This window comes from Quercus lobata, chromosome 4 (genome assembly GCF_001633185.2).
Source record: "Quercus lobata isolate SW786 chromosome 4, ValleyOak3.0 Primary Assembly, whole genome shotgun sequence".
Lineage (NCBI taxonomy): Eukaryota > Viridiplantae > Streptophyta > Magnoliopsida > Fagales > Fagaceae > Quercus > Quercus lobata.
The window spans coordinates 47,906,267-47,932,001 of NC_044907.1; the positions used below are offsets into that span (position 1 = coordinate 47,906,267).

Sequence of the window (25,735 nt, forward strand, 5' to 3'; positions counted from 1 at the left end):
AGTGTCTTGGTCGAAATTTAAGTCTTCTACCTTCGGGTGGAAGGACGAACCAAGTCACTCACGAGTGCCTTTTTCAAAATTTAAGTCTTCCTACCTTCGGGTGGAAGGACTAACCAAGCCACCAACAAGTGCCTTCGTACAAAATTTAGGTCCTTCTAACTATGGGTGGAAGGATAAACCAAGTCACTCACGAGTGTCTTGGTCGAAATTTAAGTCTTTCTACCTACGAGTGGAAAGATGAACCAAGTCACTTATGGGTGCCTTGGTCGAAGTTTAAAGTCCTACTACCTACGGGTGGAAAGACTAACCAAGCCACCAGCAAGTGCCTTGGTACAAAATTTAAGTCCTTCTACCTACGGGTGGAAGAACGAACCAAGTCACTTACGAGTGTCTTGGTCGAAATTTAATTCCTTCTACCTACGGGTGGAAGGACGAACCAAGTCACTTACGGGTGCCTTAGTCGAAGTTTAAAGTCCTACTACCTACGGGTGGAAGGATGAACCAAGTCACTCACGAGTGTCTTGGTCGAAATTTAAGTCTTCTACCTACGGGTGGAAGGACGAACCAAGTCACTCACGAGTGCCTTTTTCAAAATTTAAGTCTTCCTACCTTCGGGTGGAAGGACTAACCAAGCCATCAACAAGTGCCTTCGTACAAAATTTAAGTCCTTCTAACTATGGGTGGAAGGACAAACCAAGTCACTCACGAGTGTCTTGGTCAAAATTTAAGTCTTCCTATCTTCGGGTGGAAGGACTAACCAAGCCACCAACAAGTGCCTTCGTACAAAATTTAAGTCCTTTTACCGACAGGTGAAAGGACGAACCAAGTCACTCACGAGTGCCTTGGTCAAAATTTAAGTCTTACTACATACGGGTGAAAGGACGAACCAAGTCACCCAAAAGTGCCTTGGTCCGAACCAAGTCACCCAAAAGTGCCTTGGTCAAAATTTAAGTCCCTTGCACCATAAATAATTTCAAGCTAGCCAGTCAAAGACTGATAAATCTCTCAGGATCCAAATCGAACTGTCACCCCACGGGTCCTTCCACTTTAAGATCACGGACCCATAGCGTGAAGGGGGCAACTGAAGAGGAAAAATTATGCATGACAAAGCTATCTGGATGGAGGTGGCGCGGACAGACGTGGCATGTACAGACCGAACGACCACATGGCATCCAGCCCATTATTATGTGGTCTCCAAGGAATCTTAAATGGAAAATACTTGCGACACACGATTAGCCCTGGTTTGTAGAGTCCCAACATGAGTAGAATTCTAGAATATACACGCATTAATGAGTATCTTCCCTATAAGGAAAAGACTTGTTCCACAAGCAAAGGAGTCCGGCCCTACGCTACTATAAAAACCGAAAGACCCACAAGAAAAAGGTACGCACAATTTCTCTAAAGCTCATACTCTCTAACATTATTGGAGCTCTCTTCTGACTTAACTTTCGGAGGGTCTTTGGCTGGTACCACACCGGTACTCTCTGTAAGGTCTTTTTCTGTGTTGGGCAGGTCTGGTATCGAGCGTGTTGGAACCGTGTGGCTCATTAGTGATTTTTTCGGCATCATCATTAACAAACTAGTTGAAGGGGGTTTCTAATGAACTTGGGATTTGGGGAGTTTCCTAGGGCTAGGTAAAGAGGTCAGGGTTATTGTATTTGCTTTCTCAAATTCCAGAAGCCGATCCATAGCTTGTTGAGGTACTTGATCAATTGGAAAGGTCTATGAGCTACCCCTCAATTGGTCTCTCCGGAACCAAATTGTCCATAGTATCATCGCTAAAGGTTCAATTTATTACCCATGAAGCACCATTTGAACTTAAAACCACATTTATTTGTGAGTCTTAGTTAATTCAACTAGTAAAGTCTCTTATCGTCAAATAAGAAATTTGAGCTTCAATCCACCTATTCCAAAAACCAATTGGTATCTTGGTTTGATGATAAAAGAGCAGTTATCAAAAACGGATGCCATAAGTGGGAATTATCTTTAAAAAAATCACATTTACTTCAGTTACTATGGTTCTCAACCAAAAATTTAATGATAAACGGTTTTATAATTAAGTGGTACATATTTTTGTGGAGGAGATTTCCCACGTAAATTTTCTTGCCAGAATAAATGATTTTTCTATTAGTCAAAAAAAAAAAGAAAAGAAAAAATTAAAAGCGAAATATGTTATTCCCATAATTTGTATAAATATAAAATATTTTTAAGATAAGAAAAGAAAGGAGGAATAGATCACGGTTTATTGATATTTTTCCTTTTATCCAAAGGTTATCATCATATTTATCCACTTGTTATGGAAGGAAAAAAAATGCTAGAAAACAAATTGGTAAAAATGGAGTGGGAAAAAGAAAACAAAAAGGGTTGTGTTAATAGGCACTTTATGGTGCCTGTTAACAACTTTTTTGACTTTTTGTTGACAACTTTTTTGTTTTGTTTTGTTTTGGTTTTTTTTTTCTTTTTTTTTGGTAGCTTTTTGTCATTTTTTTTTCAAGTTTATAAGTATTTTTATGTATTTTTCTTTTATTTATCTCATTTTTTTTTTATAACGTATGAGTGTATGACCCACATTAGGGAACTTTAATAAGCACCGCACAGTGCTTGTTAACATTTTCCATATATACGCCTCCGCATTTTAACCGCTCATCGTTTAAATGCCGCCCGATCTATATTATTGATTTGTCCCATATATATATATATATGAGTTGTGTTAATGGGCACTTTAATAACAATTTTTTCGACCTTTTTTGACAACTTTTTAGTCTTTTTTGCAACTTTATGTCATTTTTTTTTTTTTCAGTTTTATGTGTATTTTTGTCTTTTTCCTTTATTTATTTCATTTTTTTATTATGTAAGATTCACGTTAAGAAATCTTAACAAGCATTACGCGGTACTTGTTAACATTCCCCAAACTAAAAACAAAGAAAAAGTAATTTGCTAGGTGATTGCTACTTTCAACTTTGGCAGTTAATTTATTCTCAAAACAAAACTTTGGTAGTTAATTTGTTTGGTAGCTGAATAAGGAAATGCCAGACCGTATCGCAATGTCACACAGTTACTAAATACTCTAGAAGCCTTCGACAGTTGACACAGCTGACATGAACCGGCAAGTAATGTATTTCTTTGAGCAATGTAACAGACAAAAAAAAAATGTCACAACATTTGTTACAGCAGTTAAGTTTTACTGGTTTTCATATGCATACATCATTAACATCACTTTTTTTTTTTTTTTTTTGGTATCACTAACAATCTGTGGTGCAAGTAGTTATAAAAATTTTTGTGCCCGCAAACTTTCTCTGTTTTTTCCTCCTAGGAGAAACAACTTTGGACACTTGGTTTTTGCACCTTGTCTTGGTTTTCATTTGTCTTCAATGGTGCTGAAAATTGCAAAGACACCCCAGCAAAGTACTTAAAATAATGGCTATCTTCTCGTGGTTTTGTTCTTTGTTCAAACCAAAAGTGGGCTTGCAGAGTGGAATGGCAAAATCTGGAGAAGAGAAGAAGAAGATGAGGGTAGTTGTGATTGGTGGTGGAGTTGGTGGCTCCATTGTGGCTTATTCTCTCCAATCTGTGGCAGATGTTGTCCTCATCGATCAGTAAGCCTTCAATCAGGGTTGTGTGTTCTTTGTAGCCCTGTTAGTTGCTGCTACCTGTTTGCAAATGAAATAAATTATGTGTGTTTGGGATGAATAAAAAAGTATTGTGAATAATCAAATTTAAGCAAGATTAAAGAAGATAATGATCAACACATAGATTTTACCTAGTTTGGCGACATGGCTACATCTAAAAGAGCTGCTATTAGTTTACTATTTATGAGAAATTAGAGTTTATATTTAATGCTATATATCCGGTGCAAATCCCAAAATACCCTTGATTCACAACAATGAAAGTTTTATTTTCTTCAATTATATTGCCATAAATAAATTGAAATGCAATTGTGAAGTCATCTTTTTCTTTTTAATTACATTTGGTGTCTAATTTCAGAAGGAAGAAGGATAGAAATTCTTGTAAACTGGTATGAAGGAAAGTTCCTCCAATATAGTGCATGGAGATTCAAATGACTAGTATATTTTTGATCACATGACCTATTTAATAATCACGTTATTTGTTTAAATAATTTAATATGTCATGCAATTTATTTTTCATATCAGCCCGTTCTATCCTTAAAATTTTTGCTAATGATAGACTTGGGATTTGGGAAAATGTAGCTTGTGAATGGGTCATGAATGGAAATTTTGGGAATTTGTTTTGTTATGATCACAATCAAATGATGCGAAGATACAAGATTGTAAAGTAATTTAAAAAAGTACTAGAGTTGATGAATAGGTAGAATTATCTTGAAGTTGAATAATCTCAAACTACTTGTTTTTCTTTCTTTCATGTTATTTCTTAATAACAATGATGTTTGAAAAACAAAAAACTAAATACTGGAAGCTGAGAAAGTGGTTCTCAAATCCTAGGAGTTATTATGGACTTGTTTTTGCATATGATATCCAAATTGGCTGTTAAAGATGTGTGAATGACATCAGGAAGGAGTACTATGACATCCCATGGGCAAGCTTGAGGTCAATGGTGGAGCCATCATTTGCTGAAAGATCAGTGATTAATCACATTGATTATCTTCCTAAAGTTCAGATTATTGCATCTTCAGCGACTAACATTACAGACAGAGAAGTCACGACTGAAGATGGCCAAAAGGTTGCATATGATTATGTTGTGATTGCAACAGGTCACTTGGAATCTGCTCCCAAAACTAAAGCAGAGAGGCTCAATGAGTACAAGGCAGGTGAACACACTATGACACATCTGAGTAAGAATATTCTATTACTGTTTTGTTTGTATAGACTATTTGCATGATAATATACTTCTGGTACATGATGGAAGAAGCAAATTTTTCCTTGAATCTAATCTGACACTATTCTCTTTTCATGGCACAGATTTTGAAAAGATAAAATCTGTTAATACAGTTTTGATTGTTGGAGGGGGTCCAACTGGTGTGGAACTTGCTGGTGAAATTTCTTTTGTTTTTCCAGATAAGAAGTTGATACTGGTGCACCGGGGGCCAAGATTGCTGGAATATATTGGCTCCAAGGCTTCCCAACTGGCAATGAATTGGTTGACTGCAAAGAAAGTTGATGTGATCTTGGATCAATCCATCAATCTGAACCATTTGAATGGTGGCATTGTTCAAACCTCTTCTGGAGAAACTATAAAAGCTGATTGCCATTTTGTGTGTACGGGGAAGCCGATAGGTTCATCTTGGCTTAATGAAAGCATTTTGCAGAATAGCCTGAATATACATGGAAAGCTGGTGGTTGATCAAAACTTGAGGATCAGAGGTCATAAAAATATCTTTGCAGTAGGAGATATCACCGATATTAAAGTAAGTCTAATCTTTTTGATAGGTTGTGCTACTGGCAGACATTTGAACTCCATATAAACTCATGTTGCCATGCATCAGTAAATCAGTATGTAATTTTGTCTAGTTAGAGAAGCTTCAGTTGTTCTTATAGACTACAACCTCAAACCAGTCTTCCTCTAAATTATAGAAAATCAACATTTTATTACAGAGGTAACACTTTGGGGATATTCCATTTGAAGACTTGATATGCCTATGGGATCTTTTACTTCAGCACGCTTCATCCATATAGGAGGCTCTTGTATGGTTATCTATATGGGAACCATATGTCAACCCTACATGCTCATCTATTGGCTCTAGTACCACTTGTTAGGGGAATAACACATTGAGGAGATTCTAGTTGAGACCTTTCAAAAGCTTAAGCCCTTCCTTGTTCTTCCTCCAATGTGGAACTTCCACTCGCATGTGTATACCAAACAAGTTTGACTATAGTTTAGTTATCAGTCCCCTGGCTTCTTGATTAAGTAAAAATGAAGGTCATTTTCAGCTAGATGAATAGCCTCACATAATCTAATGTTTATTTGGTTTGGTGAGCAAGTGCCACACAGCCGCGGATGTATTATTCTATGGATTTATATTTTAGAAGGAAAAAAAAAAAATATATATATATATATATGTGTGTGTGTGTGTGTGTGTGTTCTGACTTCTAAGATGTCTGATTAGCTATGGTTTACTAAGCAGGAGATCAAACAAGGGTATGTGGCACAGAAACATGCTCATGTGACTGCCAAGAACTTGAAGTTACTGATGAATGGAGAAAGTGAGAGCAAGATGGCTACTTATAAACCTGGTTGGGAAATGGTAATTGTCTCACTTGGGAGGAAAGAAGGGGTGGCACAGTTTCCACTAATTACAATTGGTGGATGCATTCCTGGTAAAATCAAATCTGAGGACTTGTTTGTGGGGAGGACAAGGAAACAACTTGGACTAAATCCTTATTTGGACGAAAAATGAGCTAAATTCTAAGCACATTGCTGTTTCTTTATGTTTATTGGTTTACATCTTTTAAATCTTTGTATATATTTTGTGCCTTTTAAAAATGTTGGCTTTTCATTGAACCAAATGAGCACAAATGTAGCTACCAACGCGGTATTGACAATTGGCATTCTCTACTTTATTCTCGATTTCAATTACAAAATGCAATTCATGGAAATATTTTAGTGAATGAAAAATCTCTTAATCCAAAACAAGTGCAATCTGAATTATTAACAACAAAAGCAAAAAGTTAGAATGAGTTTAAGAAGGTTTTTATAGTGTTACACAATTACAAGAATGTGTTGCCCTTAAAAGATTGATACGATACACCTTGAGAGAAAACTTGGTGCAAATTAGTTCTAAGGCCAAATAACCCGCAGGATTAGACTACAATCGACCTTAATTTTGAACGCACTTCCATGCATAGAGGTTCAAGAACAACCTTTAATAGCCCCTTTCCTTAATCAATTTAACAAGAATACCAATTAAGTAAGAGAAAAATACAAGGGAGAGCAAGAATAATTTTAGGAGAAGAAAAGAATGATACACCAGTATTTTGATGAGAAAAAAATAATAGCTCAGATAGGAAAGTTTAATGGCTTAAATAAGCCATTGACTTGATTAGATTATAATAGAATAATGAAAATTCTATAAAAAAAAAAAATGAAAATCCTAAAATAACACAAGTAGAATTAGTTGAAAATGATAATATTATTTTACGAGGTAACAAAAAGTATGATTAGGGATTGAATAAAATGAAATACATTTTAATTAAGCAGTAGAAAATGACATGTTGAGTATCATAGTTGATCCAAAAGTTCTCTTTCTTTTTTGGAGAGAAAATGATGAAATTTCATTGATAAATAAATTAATTACAGGAAAAAAAATACATAGAGTACAGTTTGGAAGATATTAGGCTCTCAAATAAAAAGTACAACAACAATCAAACCAAGATCTAAATAGAAATAACATTACAATTTGGAAACAATTCCTATATTTTCAAGAAATGGCATCACAATTTGGTCCAACTTAAAGACACCAAGACCACTTAGGGGAAAACCAAATTTAGGAAAGAGAAGCATATCCCATCATGAAGACACCGGTGCTTGGTAGCTAAGAGGAGGAGACTACCTATTGCTTGGGACCCATGCTTAAGATCCAACATTTTTGTGTTGAAGAAACTTAGATTTGGATGGGTCCGAGTTAGATTTGGATAGAAAACTCCCTTTTGGAGACTTTAAAGGATAGTCCAATTACCACCAGCAGATATAGGCTGGTCCAAGACCGCATAGGGGAAAACCAAGTCTAGGAAAGAGAAGCATACCCTATCATGAAGACACTGGGGCTTGGTAGCTAAGAGGAGGAGACTACCTATTGCTTGGGACTCGTGCTTAAGATCCAACATTTTTGGGTTGAAAAAGCTTAGATTTGGACTGGTCCAAATTAGATTTGGATAGGAAACTCCATTTCGAGAACTTCAAAGGACAATCTAATTACCACCAGCGGATTTAGGATAGCCCAAGACCACACAGGGGAAAACTAAATCTAGGAAAGAGAAGCATACCCCATCATGAAGACACTGGGGCTTGGTAACTAAGAGGAGGAGACTACCTATTGCTTGGAATCCAACATGTAATAGGTAATATATATATGTGCAAGTATTATTTTTTGGGTTTTAAAATTTTTGGGTTTGTGTTCTTGTTTAAAATCCACTTAGATCTCAATTCATGTGATTTTTTGTTTTTAATTCTATTTTTAATTATTTTTATTTAGTATTATTTTCTAAAAATTTTATACGCTGATGTGGCAATTTTAAATGTGAAATTACATTTTTTTTAAATAGTCACGTCAGCATTTTGTGTGCCAACAGTTCACTCCGTTTACCACATAGGTTTTTTTTTTTTTTTTTCTTTTTTCTTATTAGTGAGATAACGGTAGGAACCAAAATGAAACGATTTTTTACTTTAGGGACTAAAATCGGTAAAAAAAAAAGTAATGGACCAAAGTGGGAATGTGATGAAAATGTAAGGACGAAAATAGTATTTCCGCCAAGAACTTACCCACTCCCCAAAAATTAAAAATAAAAAATAAAAAAGTTGCGTAAATTAAATGGGAAATTGTGTACATTAAATGTACAAATTGTTTAGATCTACAAAAAATTTGAATATTCAGAATTGCGTAAATTCAACGAGAAATTGTGTACAATATATGTACGAATTTTTTGGATTTACAGAAAATTTGAATTCTGCGAATATGTTAAATGTACAGAATTGCGTAAATTCAATGAGAAATTGTGTATATTAGATATATGGATTGTTTAGATTTGCAGAAAATTTGAATATCCAAAATTGGGTAAATTCAACACGAAGTTGTGTACATTAGATGTATAGATTGTCTAGATTTGTAGAAAATTTAAATTCTGTGAATACGTTGAATACACAAAATTGCGTAAATTCAATTGGAAATTGTGTACATTAGATGTATGAACAGTCTGGATTTGCAAAAAATTTGAATATTCAGAATTGTATAAATTCAACGGGAAATTGTGTACATTAGATTTACGAATTATTTGGATTTGCAGAAAATTAGAATTATGAGAATATGTTGAATGTACAGAATTGTTTAAATTAAACGGCAAATTGTGTACATTATATGTACGCATTGTCTAGATTTGCAGAAATTTTGAATATCCAGAATTGCGTAAATTCAAAGGGAAATTGTGTACATTATATGTACTGATTTTCTGGATTTGCAGAAAATCTGAATTTTGCGGATACATTGAATGTACAAAATTGCGTAAATGCAACGAGAAATTATGTACAGATAGTTTGATTTGTAGAAAATTTAAATATCCAGAATTGCGTAAATTCAACGATAAATTGGGTATATTAGATGTATGGATTGTCTAGATTTGCAAAAAATTTGAATATGCAGAATTGTGTAAATTCAACTGGAAATTGTGTACATTAAATGTGTGGATCGTCTGAATTTGTAGAAAATTTGAATTTCGCAAATACATTGAATATATAGAATTGCATAAATTCGACGGAAAATTAGTACATTAGATGTACGGAATGTCTGAATTTGCAGAAAATTTGAATTCTGCAAATATGTTGAATGTACAAAATTGCATAAAATTAGCAGGAAATTTTGTACATTAAATGTACGAATTGTCAAGATTTGCAGAAAATTTGAACTTTTAGAATTGCATGAATTCAATAGGAAATTGTGTACATTAGATGTACAGATTGCCTAGAATTGTAGAAAATTTAAATTCTGCGGATATGTTGAATGTATAGAATTGTGTAAATTTAACGAGAAATTGGGTACATTAGATGTACGGATTGTTTGAATTTATAGAAAATTTGAATATAAAAAATTGCGTAAATTCAATGGGAAATTGTGTACATTAGATATACGGATTGTGTACATTACATTTGCAAAAAAATTGGTTTATGCGGATACGTTGAGTATACAAAATTGTGTAAATTGAAAGGGAAATTGTGTACATTAGATGTATTGATTGTTTGGATTTGCAGAAAATTTAAATATCTAGAATTGCGTGAATTCAACGAGAAATTGTGTACATTAGATGTACGAATTATCTGGATTTGCAGAAAATTTGAATTCTGAAGATACATTGAATGTACAAAATTGTGTAAATTAAATGAGAAAATATGTACAGAATTGCATAAAGAGCTTGCCATCATGAAGGGTGGTCTTCCCTTTCAGGTGGGTCCCTCTCTACTCTATATTCCTGATCAGGTGGGACCCAATGCACACTCCTCAAATGACTCCATCGGAACTTATGCCAGCGTCTAGATTCGTGTTCGGTAGGTGGATTTTTCCAAGGCATTATATCATGCCTTCAATGATATCTTGTGGTGATCAGTTTGGGCTATGCCCTGTTTAGGCCTTTCATTATAGTTTGGTATTGCTGATGGTCGGTTTAGGCCTTTTGGCAACGTTCGATATAACTCGGGTGGGTCTAACTTATATGAGCCTTGATCTTGGGTTAGGTTTTGATTCATGGACCGTATAGTATTAGTTAGACTTATGTACTTTTTGTGTAATAGTTATCAAGATTGTTATTTTATACTTCTCTCGTAATTATGCTTGTGGTTTTGTCACGAATTGTGCAAGGGTGAGATTGTTAGGGTCATATTTTCTATGTAATTGGCTAATTCTTTGACAAAACGCATTTTATTTATAATTGGGTAGATCTAAGTTGAGTTTAATGTATCAAGGAGTATGTTGTTCAAATATATCAAGTGGTATCACTAAAGACATGAAGGTTGATCTAAGAAATAAATGAAGAAAAGTTGTTTCATTAAGTCTTGGCACAAGCTCCACAAATGCTGCTATCAAAGATTAATGGAGAAACTCGACATAAGCTTGATCCATCAAAATCTACGATTTCAGAATTTCCAGATTTGAAATTTAGCCCATGATGACTTGGATTATTAGGGTTTCTCTTCTTACAACCCTAGCCATATATAAGGCTTATTTTAAAAGTCTTCATACACGAAAACAAAGACCTAGAACTCATATACTCTGTAAGAAGCTACTGCGTTTTGTGCGCCTTAGGATTTTGTAACCAAGTGCTTCCTGATCTTCATCATTTATTAAGTGAAAAACTTTGCAGCCAACAACAATCAATCAAGTTGCTAGAGTTAATCACAGATTGGAGATTTATAAAACAAAGGAAAGAATGCTACTACAATATCAAGTTCAATTAGGTATTGAAGCAAAGGTTCAACTAGAGGTTGGTTGTGAGAGACCAGAATTTTTGGGGTGCTCTCGATCAAAAGAGAAAGGAATCGACACCTCTCTTTTGGGGTTATTTGGAGTTGCCACTTATTTTTTAGGATAAATTGCAAATTACATCCCTAAAGTTTGGGGGTGATTGGATTTTATACCCTAAAGTTTTAGAATTTGGAATTTACCTTTTGAAGTTTAAGGTGTTTGGATTTTACACCCTGACGTTTTAGAACTTGGATTTTACCCCCTAAAGTTTAGGGTTGTTTGGATTTTACACCCCCAAATTCTGAAACTTTAGGGTGTAAAATTTAAAAACTCCAAAACTTTAGAGAGTAAAATTCAAACACTTCTAAAATATAGGGAGTAAAATTCAAATTCTGAAACATTAGAGTGTAAAATCCAAATATCACCAAATTTTAGGGGGTAAAAAGCCATATTCTGAAATTTCAGGATGTAAAATCCAATCACTCTCAAACTTTAGGGGTGTAATTTGCAATTTACCCTATTTTTTATTACAAAAAAAAGAAGAAGAAAAACTACAATATACAATTTACATATCTAAAATACCTCAAATTTCATTAATTAAATGTACGAATACAATTTGGTAGAACATCATTATAAGGCTTTGGTCCTAAATACAATCTACCAAAAAAATAAATAAATAAATAACTATTCTACGAACCAAGACCTATGATTCGAGGGCTAGGTTACAGAATGGGAAGTTGTTAAGCACTCATTCTGCCTGGACAAAGTCTGGCCTTCTAGACTTTGAATGATCATTTTAGTACCTTTATTCAAAATGTTAAATTATATGCAACAAATGCCATGTCAGATTCTAAATCTATGGTTAAAATACTATTTAAGAATCCTAGATCTGTAATTTAATTTTGTATGAAAGAGATTTGATGAGATTGCTTGATGAAAAGTTTAGATCTGAGTTTCCATGGTGAAAAAGAATGATTTTTTAAAAATAAATTTTCAGATCTAGTTTTAGTTTTTATAAATGTGAGAGAAAAAAAATTATGAAAAGATAAATTTTTTATGAATTATATAGACCTGGTTTTGTCTCAAAAATATACACATTAGATTTTAATGAAAAATATAGATCTAGTTTTATCTTAAAAAACACAGATATGATTTTAATGAAAAATACAGATCTGGTTTTCTTAAAAAAAATAAATATCTAATTTTAATGGAAAATAAAGATCTGGTTTTGTCTTTAAAAAATACAAATCTAATTTTAATGAAAAAATACAGATTTGGTTTTGTCTTAAATACAGATATGATTTTAATGAAAAATACTAGTTTTGTCTTAAATACAGATATGATTTTAATGAAAAATACTAGTTTTGTCTTAAAAAAATACATATATGATTTTAATGAAATATATAGATTTGTATTTGTCTTAAAAAAATACAGATTTGATTTTAATGAAAAATACAGATCTGGTTTTAGAAGTAGAGAAGAGTGAATCTTTCATTACAAATTTATTTTTGCAGATCTAAAATCTTAAAAGGGAATTTTAACCTTAGATCTATGCATGTTAATTAATCAACATACTAAAATTAAAACTAATCATGTGAATTTTTCAAAGGGAAAGAGAGAGAGAGCATGTAATAATATATGAAGAACATGTATAAACAAGGAAAGAAGCAACAACATATTCATGGAAGATCAAGCAGAAACAAGAACATGTTTATGGAGAGTAAAACAAGAACAAAATTATGTTTATAAAAAGTAAAGTAAGAACATACTTGCATCACTGCATGAATGTACTCTACAAGAGGGGATTACTTTAGAAATCAAAGAGAATAAATCTCTTGGAGATCTAAAACAAGGCACTTAACAGAAAAGAAATTCCTAAAGTAAAACTTCCAAAATTTCTTTAACATAAGGGGAGAGAGTGGTGCTGAATTTTGGGTGGTCTCCTCTATTTATAGAGGTGTATCTACTTAAAAAAAAATAAGCTAGGGTTACTTAGAAAATCAGCAGATATGAATTAGGTCAAGTTTTATCCTTAAAAAAATCAAATCTGATAGGTCTAGACCTGAACTAATTACATCTGGGCCTGATTTACAACCTGTGCCAATCGACATTGTGGAAGTGCCAATGGACACTTGCCAAGTGTTGATTGGCACTATTAGAGTGCTGATTGGCACTCCTTAGTGCTCGGCCCAGTTTCCTCTTCTTGTACGTTTTGGGCTCTTCTTAGGCATTTTTCTAGGCTAAGAATCATACTTGACGTATTTTGGACTTGTTTTCTTAATAAAATCCATTTTAACTTGATAATTAAATCTTTAAAAATAATTATCATAGAGATAGTTATCTTAAAAACTTGATCATAAATCCAATTTCAAAATTAGCAGATTATTCCTTTTATTCTTCTGCAACCAAACTTATTTTTAATCAAATCAACAACCAATCAAAAAAATTTATTTAATTAATTTTAATTATTCACCAATCAAAATTGAGTTCAATTAATCACATGTGATCAGTTCCACCCAATAAATGCATGCAGACCATGAAAACTTGATCTTGTGATATCTTTCAATCTAATAGTCCGATTTAAGAACTAGGCATATCGTTGCGATTGTTAAAATTTCAAGATCATTTTTATGATATGTGATGAATGATTTAATGCATAAAATGTAATTATGATTGGGTACTTAGAACAATCATTTCAATCATTTTCCAAGATTAAATTATGAGTGCAAAATTGAGTGTCTACATTAGTATTTTGGAATAGGCCAGAGTAGTGGTAAAATTTCTTGTACTTGTAACCGCTTAATTATTGATTGATGAATTCCTGGGAGTGGTGAACTTAAATTCACCTGGTGGGGTTTTTGTCTTGTGAGAGGTTTTTCCCATTTGTCAACAAATCACTGTGTTTATTTAATTTTCGTTGCATTTAGTTTATTTGGTGATTTTTTGATACCTCCACGATTTGCATGTAATTTGACCTAATTAATCAACTTGAGTAATTGAATTAATTAACTGGGGTCAATCTATCTTAACCTAACATACCATTAGGAAGACACTAGGGCTTGGTAGCTAAGAGGAGGAGACTACCTACTACTTGGGAGCCATGTTTACAATCTAACATTTTTGTGTTGGAGAAGCTTAGATTTGGATTGGTCGAGTCAGATTTGGATAGAAAACTCCCTTTAAGAACTTTAAAGGATAGTCCAGTTACCACTAGCGAATTTAGGCTAGTTTAAGATTCACGCTTGAATTAGAGAGAACCACCATTATGGGCAGCTCAAGACCCATGAGGGGACTAAAACGTCCTATAAAAAGGTAGAGGGAGGCTCATGTTGGGATTGAAGCCAATAAGACTCAAGTATACATTAACATTAGACACTTAGGCTCCACTTGGGAGTTCATAAGGGAAGGGAAGAGAATGGAATAGAATGATCATAAGAGAATGGAAATGAATGGAATGGAATGTATTTAAGTAAGGGAAAGGAATGGAAAATAATGGAATGGAATGAAATTAAGTAACCTTGATTGGATGTTTTAAAATAAATGAATGGAAAGGAATGAAAATGAATGGAATGTAAGTAATCTTGTTTGGGAGCAACATGAAGGGAATGTAATAGAATCATTTTATGATAATATTACTATTAGACCCCTATTTTAAAATAAAGAATTGAATATACAGGGGTATTTTGAGAGTTTTAGTAAAAAAATTATTAAATCTAATTTTATTCCCTTCCATTCCTCCCAATTTCGAGGAAATGAAAATTTGAGTTTTTAAGGGAATAGAGAGGAATGAGTGTTCTCTCCTACTCGTTCCATTCCATCCTACTTAAACTCCTAAACAAGGGAAATGAAGAATATTCTAAAATGATTCTTTTCATTCCTTTCTATTCCCTCCTCCCAAGCGGAGCCTAAGAGCATTCACATCAGTGGGTGTAAAGATGTGCAAAATAGAAAAAGATGCAAAATTTACACAATATCTTTTAAATTTGCTCCGCATCAGTCCTTTTATTATTGTGTAAATATACACATTTGCTACAGTAACCGTGCAAATATGCACGGTTATAGCTGTGTATATTCTTATTTTATTAATTTTCTCTCTCACCTCTGCTCTCATCAGTCTCTCTCTCCCTTTCCCCAATTTCTCACCTCTACTCTAATGGGACCTAGAGCTTTCGCCAAAGTTGGGCCAATCACCAACAACCACCAGCACCACCGCAATCCAGCACTACCAACCTCCACCACCACAACCCACTTCAACAGTTGAAAATCCAAACACTACCATTGGAAATCAATCTCAAACTCAACTCAAAATCAATCCAAACCAAAATCAATTCAAACCTGTTAGAAAACCCATCCCAAACCCAACTTAAAATCAACCCAAACCCACCGGAAAACCCATCCTAAACTCAACTCAAAATCAATCCAAACCAAAAACAAATCAAAACCAAACCGCCGAAAAACCCATTAGAAAAACCCAAAACAAATCAAAACCAAACCGTCGGAGTTGCTGTCATTATTGTCGGATCCACGCCGTAATCTTTGCAACCATTTTCGTTGAATCTCCTCGCCTCAATGTGTGAGTGTGTGGGTTTGGGATGTGAGAGAGGCAGAGAGTTGAGGAAGGAGATGGAGAGAATGAAAGAAAGAGAGATGGGGTAATGTTAATAAAATAATAATAAACAAAAGAATAAAAAATATTATTTAAATAAAATACTGTGTATAATAGATGGTCCGATGTTGGTGTTTTGTAAAATGACAGTGCAAAATAGAAAAAATAAATAAATAAATAAAAAGTAGACTCCTATGTGTAAAATAGACAAAAAATTTTAGATGAGCTAATGCTAATGCTGTTAAGGTTTTGTTATTATTTGTGTATATATTTGTTTTGTTATTATTTGTGTATATAATCTATATATAAAATAATAGGTGAAGCAGAGAGAGTGTGAAATTGAATTCTAAATTAGAACTCTAATTTTGTGCCATGTGTCTAGAATCTGAAATTGAAGTTGAATTTTGCATCATGTGGCTAAATGTATGTGGGCTCATTCTCATTAAAACCATTTCTATGTATCGGGTCAAGTGGGTTACTGTGCTAATTAAGTTTTTTCTTAATTTTGTAGTCAAACGTGAAAATCAAAGAGATTAATATCGGTGATAAGAACTTGGTTTGGGTACATTGCATAATTTCCAAAAAGATAGCAAAACCAGAGTTTGCATCTTTGTTATAAATTGCTTACAAAGTTTGCATCTTTACATTTGCACTGAGTTTCGGATTAAAGTGTTTTCTTCTTGGTTCTGACACTGAGTTTTGTTTACCATTCACTTACAAAGTTTGCATCTTTACATTTGTTATAAATTGCTAATATGTGATTAGATGCACATTATGCCTAAAATTCACTATCCTTATATTTGGCTTTTTGTTCAGGTTGGGCACCTATAATAATGAAGAAAGCACTGCTGTAGACCGATGGATGATACTTTTTGTAGGGTGCAAAGGAACTTAGTGATCAATGGAATCTCACGCGAATTGGAGAGGACCCGGCTATAGATATCTGGATGGCAGATGTGAGTCACTATGTTTTTAAAATGTTCAGTGAAGGTAAATGTTATGAACAATGTAAATTTTCCGCAGAGAGATTTATTATTCTATATTTACGTAAGTTTGGTCGCCTTCTTGGAGTGGATCACTCCACCGTGTCTTTCTAATGGAATTTTTTATTTAGATTGTTACAATTTAATTCGAAATTTTATTTGAATTTTCCTATTATTGTTACTATCATATATTATCATTCCAATTTTACTATACACGTGTACAATCTAATTATTTTTAATTTTGCTATAATGTGCAGAAGCCAATGAGATGAAATTAATAACACATTAAACAGTCATACTTTGGGAATCGGTAGTACCAATCTAAATCCATTGGACCTGCTTCGTGATAATACAATTATGAAGGATGTATAAAGACACACACAAACCCATCTCTCTATAAAAAGAGATTGGAGAGAATTTCTTTTATCAGCCATGGAACTTCAGAGGTTTTTTTTTCACACAAATACTCATCATATTACAAAATGACCCATCGTAAAACTACAAAATGAGTACAACTCTGAGGATTTTTTTTTTAATTTAAAATTTTTTAAGCTGCGAAAATTTCAATCACCAATAGAGATTGAAGATTCAAAAGCGTGAATGGATCTTTTGGATAAACATTGTGACCAAGGTTCATCTTTCTGTATAAAATATATATACTGCTAAGTTTTGTTAATGAAATTTTCTGGTTAATAATATGAATTTAGACTTAACTGAACCTTTTAAACATGAATAAACTCATGATTAATAATATATCTATTCCTGTGCGGTAGCACGGGGCTACATACTAGTTGTTTTATAGTAGTTGACCCCAAAATTTGTATGACTGAGACTTTATTGTTATTAAACATTATTATTTAGTGAAAATTAAAAGAAAAATAAGTTGATGGAAATGTTTAAGGAGGTTTGGCCATGGAAGAAACCTTTGGTATTGACCGTTTGTTAACAGAAATTTCCCACATAGTATATTGTTGGGGTGAAAGGAAAAATCAGGTAATATAAACGTACAATGAACTTTCATACATCCACATCTCTTAACCATTAACCATCCAATCACAGTTCATTCCCATTCACAAAGTCCACGGTGTCACCCATTCCAGCCAATCAAAATTCAAAACCCACCTTTCCAAATTTCAATCCCACTAAACCAAAACCCACAAAATCCTCACCACCATTCCTCAATACAAAAAAAAAACAAAAAAAACAAAAAAAACAAAATCCAATCCTTCACACTTCCTCGAAACTTCTTTTCCCCCGGTGAGAGAAAGAGAAAATAGAAACAAACACAGAAAAAGAAAGAAAAACTCAAAAACTCTTTCTTCATTGAATCGAAGAGAAAGTGTCTCGCATTTTCTCTCTCTCGCTTTGGAATTCAGTGGAAAAAAAGTCTTCGTTTCAGTTTGATCTGAAAATTCGCCGACCTTGTTGATTGTTCCATAAGAAGAAGAAGAAGATGAAGAGGGTTTTCGGCGTGAAGAAAGATAAAGAGCCTCCACCGTCGATTAACGACGCCTCCGATAGGGTTTCGCACTTTCCTTTCCTTTCTCTCACTGTTTTTATTTATTTATTTATTTTTTGTTTAATTATTGCTGTATTTGGCTCTGGAGAAAAAAATAATTCAGGAATTAGGGCAAAGGGAATCGGAATTCCGATCTGTGATTATTTATTTATTTTGTTAGGTTTTTATGAAGGTTGAAATTTTAATTGGGTTTAAAATGATGAGATTCTGAAAAAGAAAAAGAAAAACATAGGTTCATTTTTTTTTTTTTCCTTTTGTAGTATTTTGATTTGGTTTCTTGAAGAGCTCAGATTTGTAATTGAAGGAATTTTTAGGTGAAAGGGTGTGTTTGGAATTGCTAATAATTGCATATTTGTCCGAGTTGTAGTGATAGTTGAGCTGTTATATAATCTTTGATGTTTGATGACTCTGTTGATGTTTTTCGTCTGTGTGATTGGATGTTGTAGTCGTGTTTATGCTTTACAATGTTGTTGGTACTGACTAATGATGACGGTCCATTGTTAATGTGTGCATAAGGTTGTGTATTTTAAATATAAGAGCTGGCTATGACAATTTTGATGGAGTTGTGGGTAGAATATGTGTGTAAGTACAAGCGGTACTTAGTTTCGTATTGAATTGATTCATGGTGGGAGTGTGTCGGTGTAAGATGTGATCCTGGTGAAATATCAGAGTAAAGATAATTGCGTTGAAGTTACTGTTAGGCTTAATGTTGTATTGCTGTCCATACTTGAATGATAAATTAATAAGATATTATTTTCATCGAAAAAAGATTAGAAATGATGCATGATGTTGTGAAAGAAAAAAGAAAATGTTACATGCAACAGCAATATTAAAGGACAAGTATGATACCCGTGTTCGCTGTTAAATTTTTGAGCTGTTGATGTAGAAACTGAGTGGAAGGGATATGCTTTTCAGAAAAACTTGTGGAACCTCCATGGGCTGGGAGATCTATTATTTAGATGGCATTGGCACTGTTGCCTGTTACAATAATGTGATTTCGATGAAGCTTTGAATATTTTCACCTAATTTCTAAGAACCACCTCTCAGGAAGTTGAGGTGGTAGAAATTTGATGCTGCTTTCATGAAGCCTTCTCATCTGCAAAACCATATACTGATTGGATAAGTTGTGGTAGTTTTGGTAAGATAGATGATTTTTTCTTGTATGGGGAACATTAAAGTGACTGTAGAGCATCCGGTTGTTAATGTAGATTCTCAGTCCTTACCTTTCCTTGTTACTCATGTTAACATCTATGATGGTAATATAGTATTCATCTTACATTATGATCTGTTGGTTTGAATGTATTTTGAGAAGCTTAGAATTTAGATATTCTGCATGGTTTTCACATATGTTTGTAATTTTTTTTTTTTTTTTTGGGATTAATTTTCAAACGCTAGTCTGGCTGCTGGAATTATATGTTTAAATTCACTGCTTTGCATAATTTTAATTGAAATTTCTTGCCATGTTATTCTGTTCTCCAATATTCAGTCTTTCCATTGTATTTCTACGGCTTGTTCACTTGAACTAAGGTATAAATAATATTCTTTCCAGATCAATAAAAGAGGTGAAACAGTGGATGAGAAGATCAAAAGGCTTGATGTTGAGCTTAGTAGATATAAAGAGCAGATCAAGAAAACGAGACCTGGCCCTGCTCAAGAAGCTGTTAAAGCTCGAGCCATGAGGGTTCTCAAGCAAAAGAGAATGTAGGTGCCTCTTCTAATGTTATTGCGTCTTTATTGCACTTTTATCTGGGGATAACATTCTGCATGTGCTGTAATTTATGTGCAATAGTTCTTCTTGAAAGAAAAATGCATAGTGTGGGCAGAGTACTAGGTGGTTAGATTTAACATAGTTTGAAAAGCTTTGTATTTGATGGGAATCCTTCAAGCAGGTTTGAATGGGTAAAGAGCTTAACTTTTAGAGAGTATGTTTAGGTGATAAAGATAAAGCTGTGTTGAAGACACAGGGAAGAAAGGTTAAACATTTCAAGTTATAATCATTAAGGGGGAAGAAGTTTTTACAGTTTTGAGGATATTTGTCAAAAACGAAAAGGCTGTTATGGTTTTAAGGATAAAATAGGTTTATTAAAGACTTATACATAACAAGTTAAAGAACAACCACAGAAACATTATGGAAAATTGAAGTCATTATTTATGCAGTAATGCTGGGGGGTTATAGGTCTCCAAAAAAATAAAAGAGAATCATTTTAATTTGAAAATTGACCTATTCATTTTTTTTATAAGTAATTTTTTTAATGGTATAGAAGAACCACATCCAAATACACAGGTTGTGTACTTGAAAGGTAACACAAATCAAGATCATTTATTTTTAATCATTAAGAAGGATGCGAGATATGGAAAATTTTGTTATCCTCTCTTATTGGACAAACGCATGATGTTTAAGTCATGATTGTCTTGTTAAGGGTTTTAATATAATTTGGTGTCGATAGTGTCACTTTGGTTCAAAATACCAATGTGTTTTTGGACACTTGATTAAGTTGATTTTGGTTTACAAGAGACGGCTTCTTACTTTATGATATGAAACCCAATATTGGCTTATTGATACACATTAACTTTTTTAGTGAATGGATTAATCTATATTTCTGTGCATCTAGATTTTTTCCCAATGTTAGTGCATGGATAACTTTGGCTAAACCAAAGTGCCATGAAGTGACGTAACATTAACTTTCACATTATTGGAATTTATCTATACCATTGGTTCAATTACATGATATCTTTCGACGTTAATAAATCAATACAACATGTGACGTTGCTATGTTTTGTAGTGTCAATACCTTGGTGTCTTTTACCAGTGTTAATGCCACTATGGGTTCCCTTTCAGTATTAAAACTTACTACGTCTTGCTGGACTTGCATTAGTATATTGATGGTTCCCTAGAGGTAGGCTAAGGACATTCATGCAGAAAAGTCATCCCTAAAGAGTTCTTCATGGGTTTGTCAATAATCAATTTAATAAGATGGTTAAAGTGAAGATTAGCCTCTTTCTCTGTGATATACTTTGTTGAATGGAATGTGTATATGAGTATGCAATACAGCTTGGACCATATGTTGTTATTTTCTCCATGATTTATACAATCTATTAAGTCTCTGCACAGGTATGAAGGACAACGGGACATGCTGTACAATCAGACATTCAATCTTGATCAAGTTTCCTTTGCATCTGAGGGTATTAAAGATGCTCAGCAAACAGTATGTCCTAAGGAGCTTTTTTTTTTTTTTTTTTCCCTTACAGATGTTTATTATTGAAAATTGACCTTAATGAGCTCTTTTAGAATGGCCATTTGTGTGACTGGACTGAACCACACTATGGGTAATTATAGAATTACTTATTTTTTTGGTTCAATTGAGTGGCTTCCTAAAAATTTACTTAAGGCTCTGTTTGTTTCAGCATAACAAGTTTTCAGTTGAAAAAAATTTCGGGGAAAATTGCTTATTTTCCGCTGTTTGGATGCAACTCTAAGAAATACTAAATGCAGTTAATATAAATTTTGTAACATTTTCTGATTTTTTTGATAGTCTCCAATTAAAAGGAAATATTTTTTCAATTTTTGTTATAGCTAAATTTGTATTGGCAATTATATAATTATGTATAATCAAAAAAATTATTAAGAGCCTTTTTTCTTTTCTACTAGCGTTTGGTTATACTTTGGAAACATTTTCTGGCATTTTCTTCATATGGAAAATCTTTTTTTTTTTTTTTTTAATGATTTGATAACATAATTATAACAACTTTTATTCACTACTTAAATATCAATATGAAAGGAGTAAAAAATCAACTTAAAAATCATTTTTAAGAAGAGATACATACATAAGGCATAACCAAGGAATTTGTAGATCTCAATATATCTTGGTTACTTAAGAAAGAAAAATAGTCAAGAAATGTATAGCAAAATAAAAATATTAAGAGAAACCCAAAGAAAAAATGACAGAGATATCTGGGAAAAAAAGTGAGGCGGCATAGAGAGGGGGGTTAGGCAAAAATGGAGATTGGGGGGTGGGGAGGATTACACAAGTCCATCTTTGAGGGACTTCCCCCACCCCCACCCCCCCACGGATGACTAATACTGTCAAGCACCCCAAACGCATGAAAGTGGAACATTTTGTGCAAAAGGTTTATGCTGAAACAAACAGGGCCTATAAGTGGAGGGTTCCTGAGGCTGACTTGGGATTAAGATTTGTGAATAGTGTTATCATGCTTCATCCATTGCCAAGAGCAAATGCATCTGAATACGTGCTTAGTATCTATAATTTATTAATTATTTTTTGATCCAGTTGCTCAAAGTGATGGAACTGAATGCTACTAAATGGCACACACTAGATATTTAAATCTCTGTTCTATATATCCCATGGACTTCAACCGTATTATAGCTTAGTTTGCCTGTTGAATTGTATCATAAACTTGTAACATAATTTATATAGTCAGACACATAAAAGGATGCAATTTATAGTTTTCAGCTATTCTGTTTATAAATGGGTTTAGATGAATTACGAATTTGGACTAAGTTTCTAGTATCACTTTGTACCGGTTTTGGAGTACTGGGGTTGTGCTGTTTTCACCTTCAAACATTTGTTTTTCTTGGTAGGGCCCCAAGGGGCATAGTTCAAGGCAGCTCAGGCGGAGCTTTATATGTACCCTGATTGGAACCTGCTGCCTACCTCATGAGAGGTAGGGGACGAACTATTTGTCACTAGGGCCGGATTCTTTATAAATATATGTTGAATCTAGGTTCTGGACTCTTATTCCTTGTCCATTCAGGTTATAAGAGAGAGATGCCCTAGATTCATGTTTAGGGAACCAGATTGTAAAGTTAGTTCTATATTTTGTCACAAATTGAATTTGTTTTCTTATCTCCAGATGTCAGCCTTGAAATCTGCAAACAAGGAGTTGAAAGGAATGATGAAAACTGTGAAGATTCAAGACATTGATGTATGTAATCATTTGATATCTTTTTTCACACTTACCTTCCATGCTTTACTGCCTTGAGAATTTCTGGTACTGAACAGTTGATTTTTCTGATTGTAGAACTTGCAAGATGAGATGATGGACCTAATGGATGTGAGTTCTGAAATTCAAGAGAGCCTGGGTAGAAGCTATAGTGTGCCAGATGACATTGATGAGGACGACCTTATGGGTGGTCAGTTTTTTTATTATTATCAATATCGAGGGAGATTTTTTTTATGATTCTTTTCAGATATAAAATGTTTCTGATTTTAATTGGCCCAATGACTATTTGATGTTGGAAGTTCTAATTCCTGGAAATAGTGTTGAAAACTTTATTATTAATTAATGTGTGCTGGACAGGGTTGTAGGTGTTATGCTAATTCATGTAGGATGAATAGGCCTTGTCCTATCTTTTATATTAAAAAAAAAAAAAAATAGGCCTTGTTAATCTAATCTGCTAATTCTTAAGTAATGATCTGATCTGACCAACTTTATTAATATACTCGTGTCCTATTCCAACGATTTTTTCTTTTGGGCAGAACTTGATGCTTTGGAAGCGGACATGGGAACTGAAGCTGATGGGGTGCCCTCTTATCTCCAACCTGATACAGAATCCAATTTGGATTCGGAACTCAACTTGCCTTCAGCGCCCACAGGACAAGCAGCTGTACCAGCTGGCAGATCCAATGCCCAGGTAAATTCCATTGATTTTTTGCAGAAACAATTGGTGCAGGATATTAGAGTTTTTTGTTGAATTGAGGAAAATTGTGAGTAAGGAACCCTTGAATTTCATGAGAAGGTTCTGCTAATTAACCCTCCTTTTGGATCCTCCACAAATATCCGACTTCTTGATTTCTGACTACAAAAAAGTTGTTTAGCACTGTTGCTTAGTTGTTTGATAACTCCACTTAAATGTGATTCTGGTGAATCACTTATCAAAACTGACTACAAAAAAGTAAAATAGTAGTACATTTTTTTGACATGCTACGAAAAGTTATTTTCTTTTTAACAATGAAAAATCTCACATTTCTCACTCTCTCTCTCTCCTCCTGACTGCCTTACTGGCCATACACTCACCGCGTTCATCAGTCTCTGCCCCTTTTGGGCCAATGTCCACTGTCAGCACTGCCTACAAACACCACATATTGCCTCCATCGCCACCATCAATCAATGACACCACCCTGACCAACCCACCACCCACAACCCCAATATTGCCTCCATTGTGAATAACTTCTCCAATGGCCAGCAGTGTTAGTGATTAACCCAATATTACACTAGCATAGATATTGTATTTTGTATTGGGGAAAAAAACTATTATAACAAATGCAACTTCAATTTTCAGATTCTGACAATTACTGTTTTCAGCATTACACCAAACATTACTTCTTAGCTTAATAACTGTTAAGAAATACATTTAACTTTTTTATTGCATTCTTTTTCAAGGTTAAACGGCAGAAGTTTAACTTTTTTATTGCACTTTTAAGTAACATTTTGTACCAACGTCTGCATGTCTCATTTACTAATTCGTCTGCAAACCATGATGCTGACAGGCTGAGGACGAACTGGGTTTACCTACTGTGCCTCGGGCATCTCTTCGTGGTTAGGAATTGCTACTTTCTGTTGTGCATTGACTTATAATTTGAGGGGAAGCTGGATATGAAGCAATTTCTTGTAAACATTGTGCAGAACTGAACTTTGATTGATAGAGTGTTTTACGTTTTGTTGTTGGCTATTTCCCATTGATTGGATTTTCATAATAAGCATTACTTTTTTTCCCTTTTTTTTTTTTTGGGGGGGGGGGGGGGGGGGGGGGGGGGGGGGGGGTTGTGAAGGATACTTTGAGAAGAATAAAGAAGGGGTTACATACTTGGCCTAAAAAAAGAAAAGAAAAATTGAAGGGTGTGTTTGGAATTGCTAATAATTGCATATTTGTCCGAGTTGTAGTGATAGTTGAGCTGTTATATAATCTTTGATGTTTGATGACTCTGTTGATGTTTTTCGTCTGTGTGATTGGATGTTGTAGTCGTGTTTATGCTTTACAATGTTGTTGGTACTGACTAATGATGACAGTCCGTTGTTAATGTGTGCATAAGGTTGTGTAGTTTAAATATAAGAGCTGGCTATGACAATTTTGATGGAGTTGTGGGTAGAATATGTGTGTAAGTACAAGTGGTACTTAGTTTCGTATTGAATTGATTCATGGTGGGAGTGTGTCGGTGTAAGATGTGATCCTGGTGAAATATCAGAGTAAAGATAATTGCGTTGAAGTTACTGTTAGGCTTAATGTTGTATTGCTGTCCATACTTGAATGATAAATTAATAAGATATTATTTTCATTGAAAAAAGATTAGAAATGATGCATGATGTTGTGAAAGAAAAAGGAAAATGTTGCATGCAACGGCAATATTAAAGGACAAGTATGATACCCATGTTCGCTGTTAAATTTTTGAGCTGTTGATGTAGAAACTGAGTGGAAGGGATATGATTTTCAGAAGAACTTGTGGAACCTCCATGGGCTGGGAGATCTA

The 25,735-nt window shown here is 33.8% G+C and overlaps 2 protein-coding genes across 2 annotated transcripts; both read left to right on the forward strand.

Moving 5' to 3' along the window:
• The first annotated feature begins 3,477 nt into the window (after nucleotides 1–3,477).
• LOC115985360 (apoptosis-inducing factor homolog B-like) lies at nucleotides 3,478–6,373 on the forward strand. Its single transcript, XM_031108305.1, has 4 exons — nucleotides 3,478–3,596; nucleotides 4,530–4,786; nucleotides 4,938–5,383; nucleotides 6,101–6,373. Exons 1-4 carry the CDS (start codon nucleotides 3,478–3,480, stop codon nucleotides 6,371–6,373), a joined length of 1,095 nt encoding a protein of 364 aa, XP_030964165.1.
• An 11,564-nt stretch (nucleotides 6,374–17,937) lies between these two features.
• On the forward strand, nucleotides 17,938–24,980 carry LOC115984211 (vacuolar protein sorting-associated protein 60.1). Its single transcript, XM_031107180.1, has 7 exons — nucleotides 17,938–18,251; nucleotides 19,798–19,949; nucleotides 21,361–21,454; nucleotides 23,121–23,192; nucleotides 23,289–23,400; nucleotides 23,747–23,901; nucleotides 24,758–24,980. The coding sequence occupies exons 1-7, from the start codon at nucleotides 18,183–18,185 to the stop codon at nucleotides 24,809–24,811; spliced, it is 708 nt and encodes a 235-aa protein (XP_030963040.1). The 5' UTR covers nucleotides 17,938–18,182; the 3' UTR covers nucleotides 24,812–24,980.
• Nucleotides 24,981–25,735: the final 755 nt, after the last annotated feature.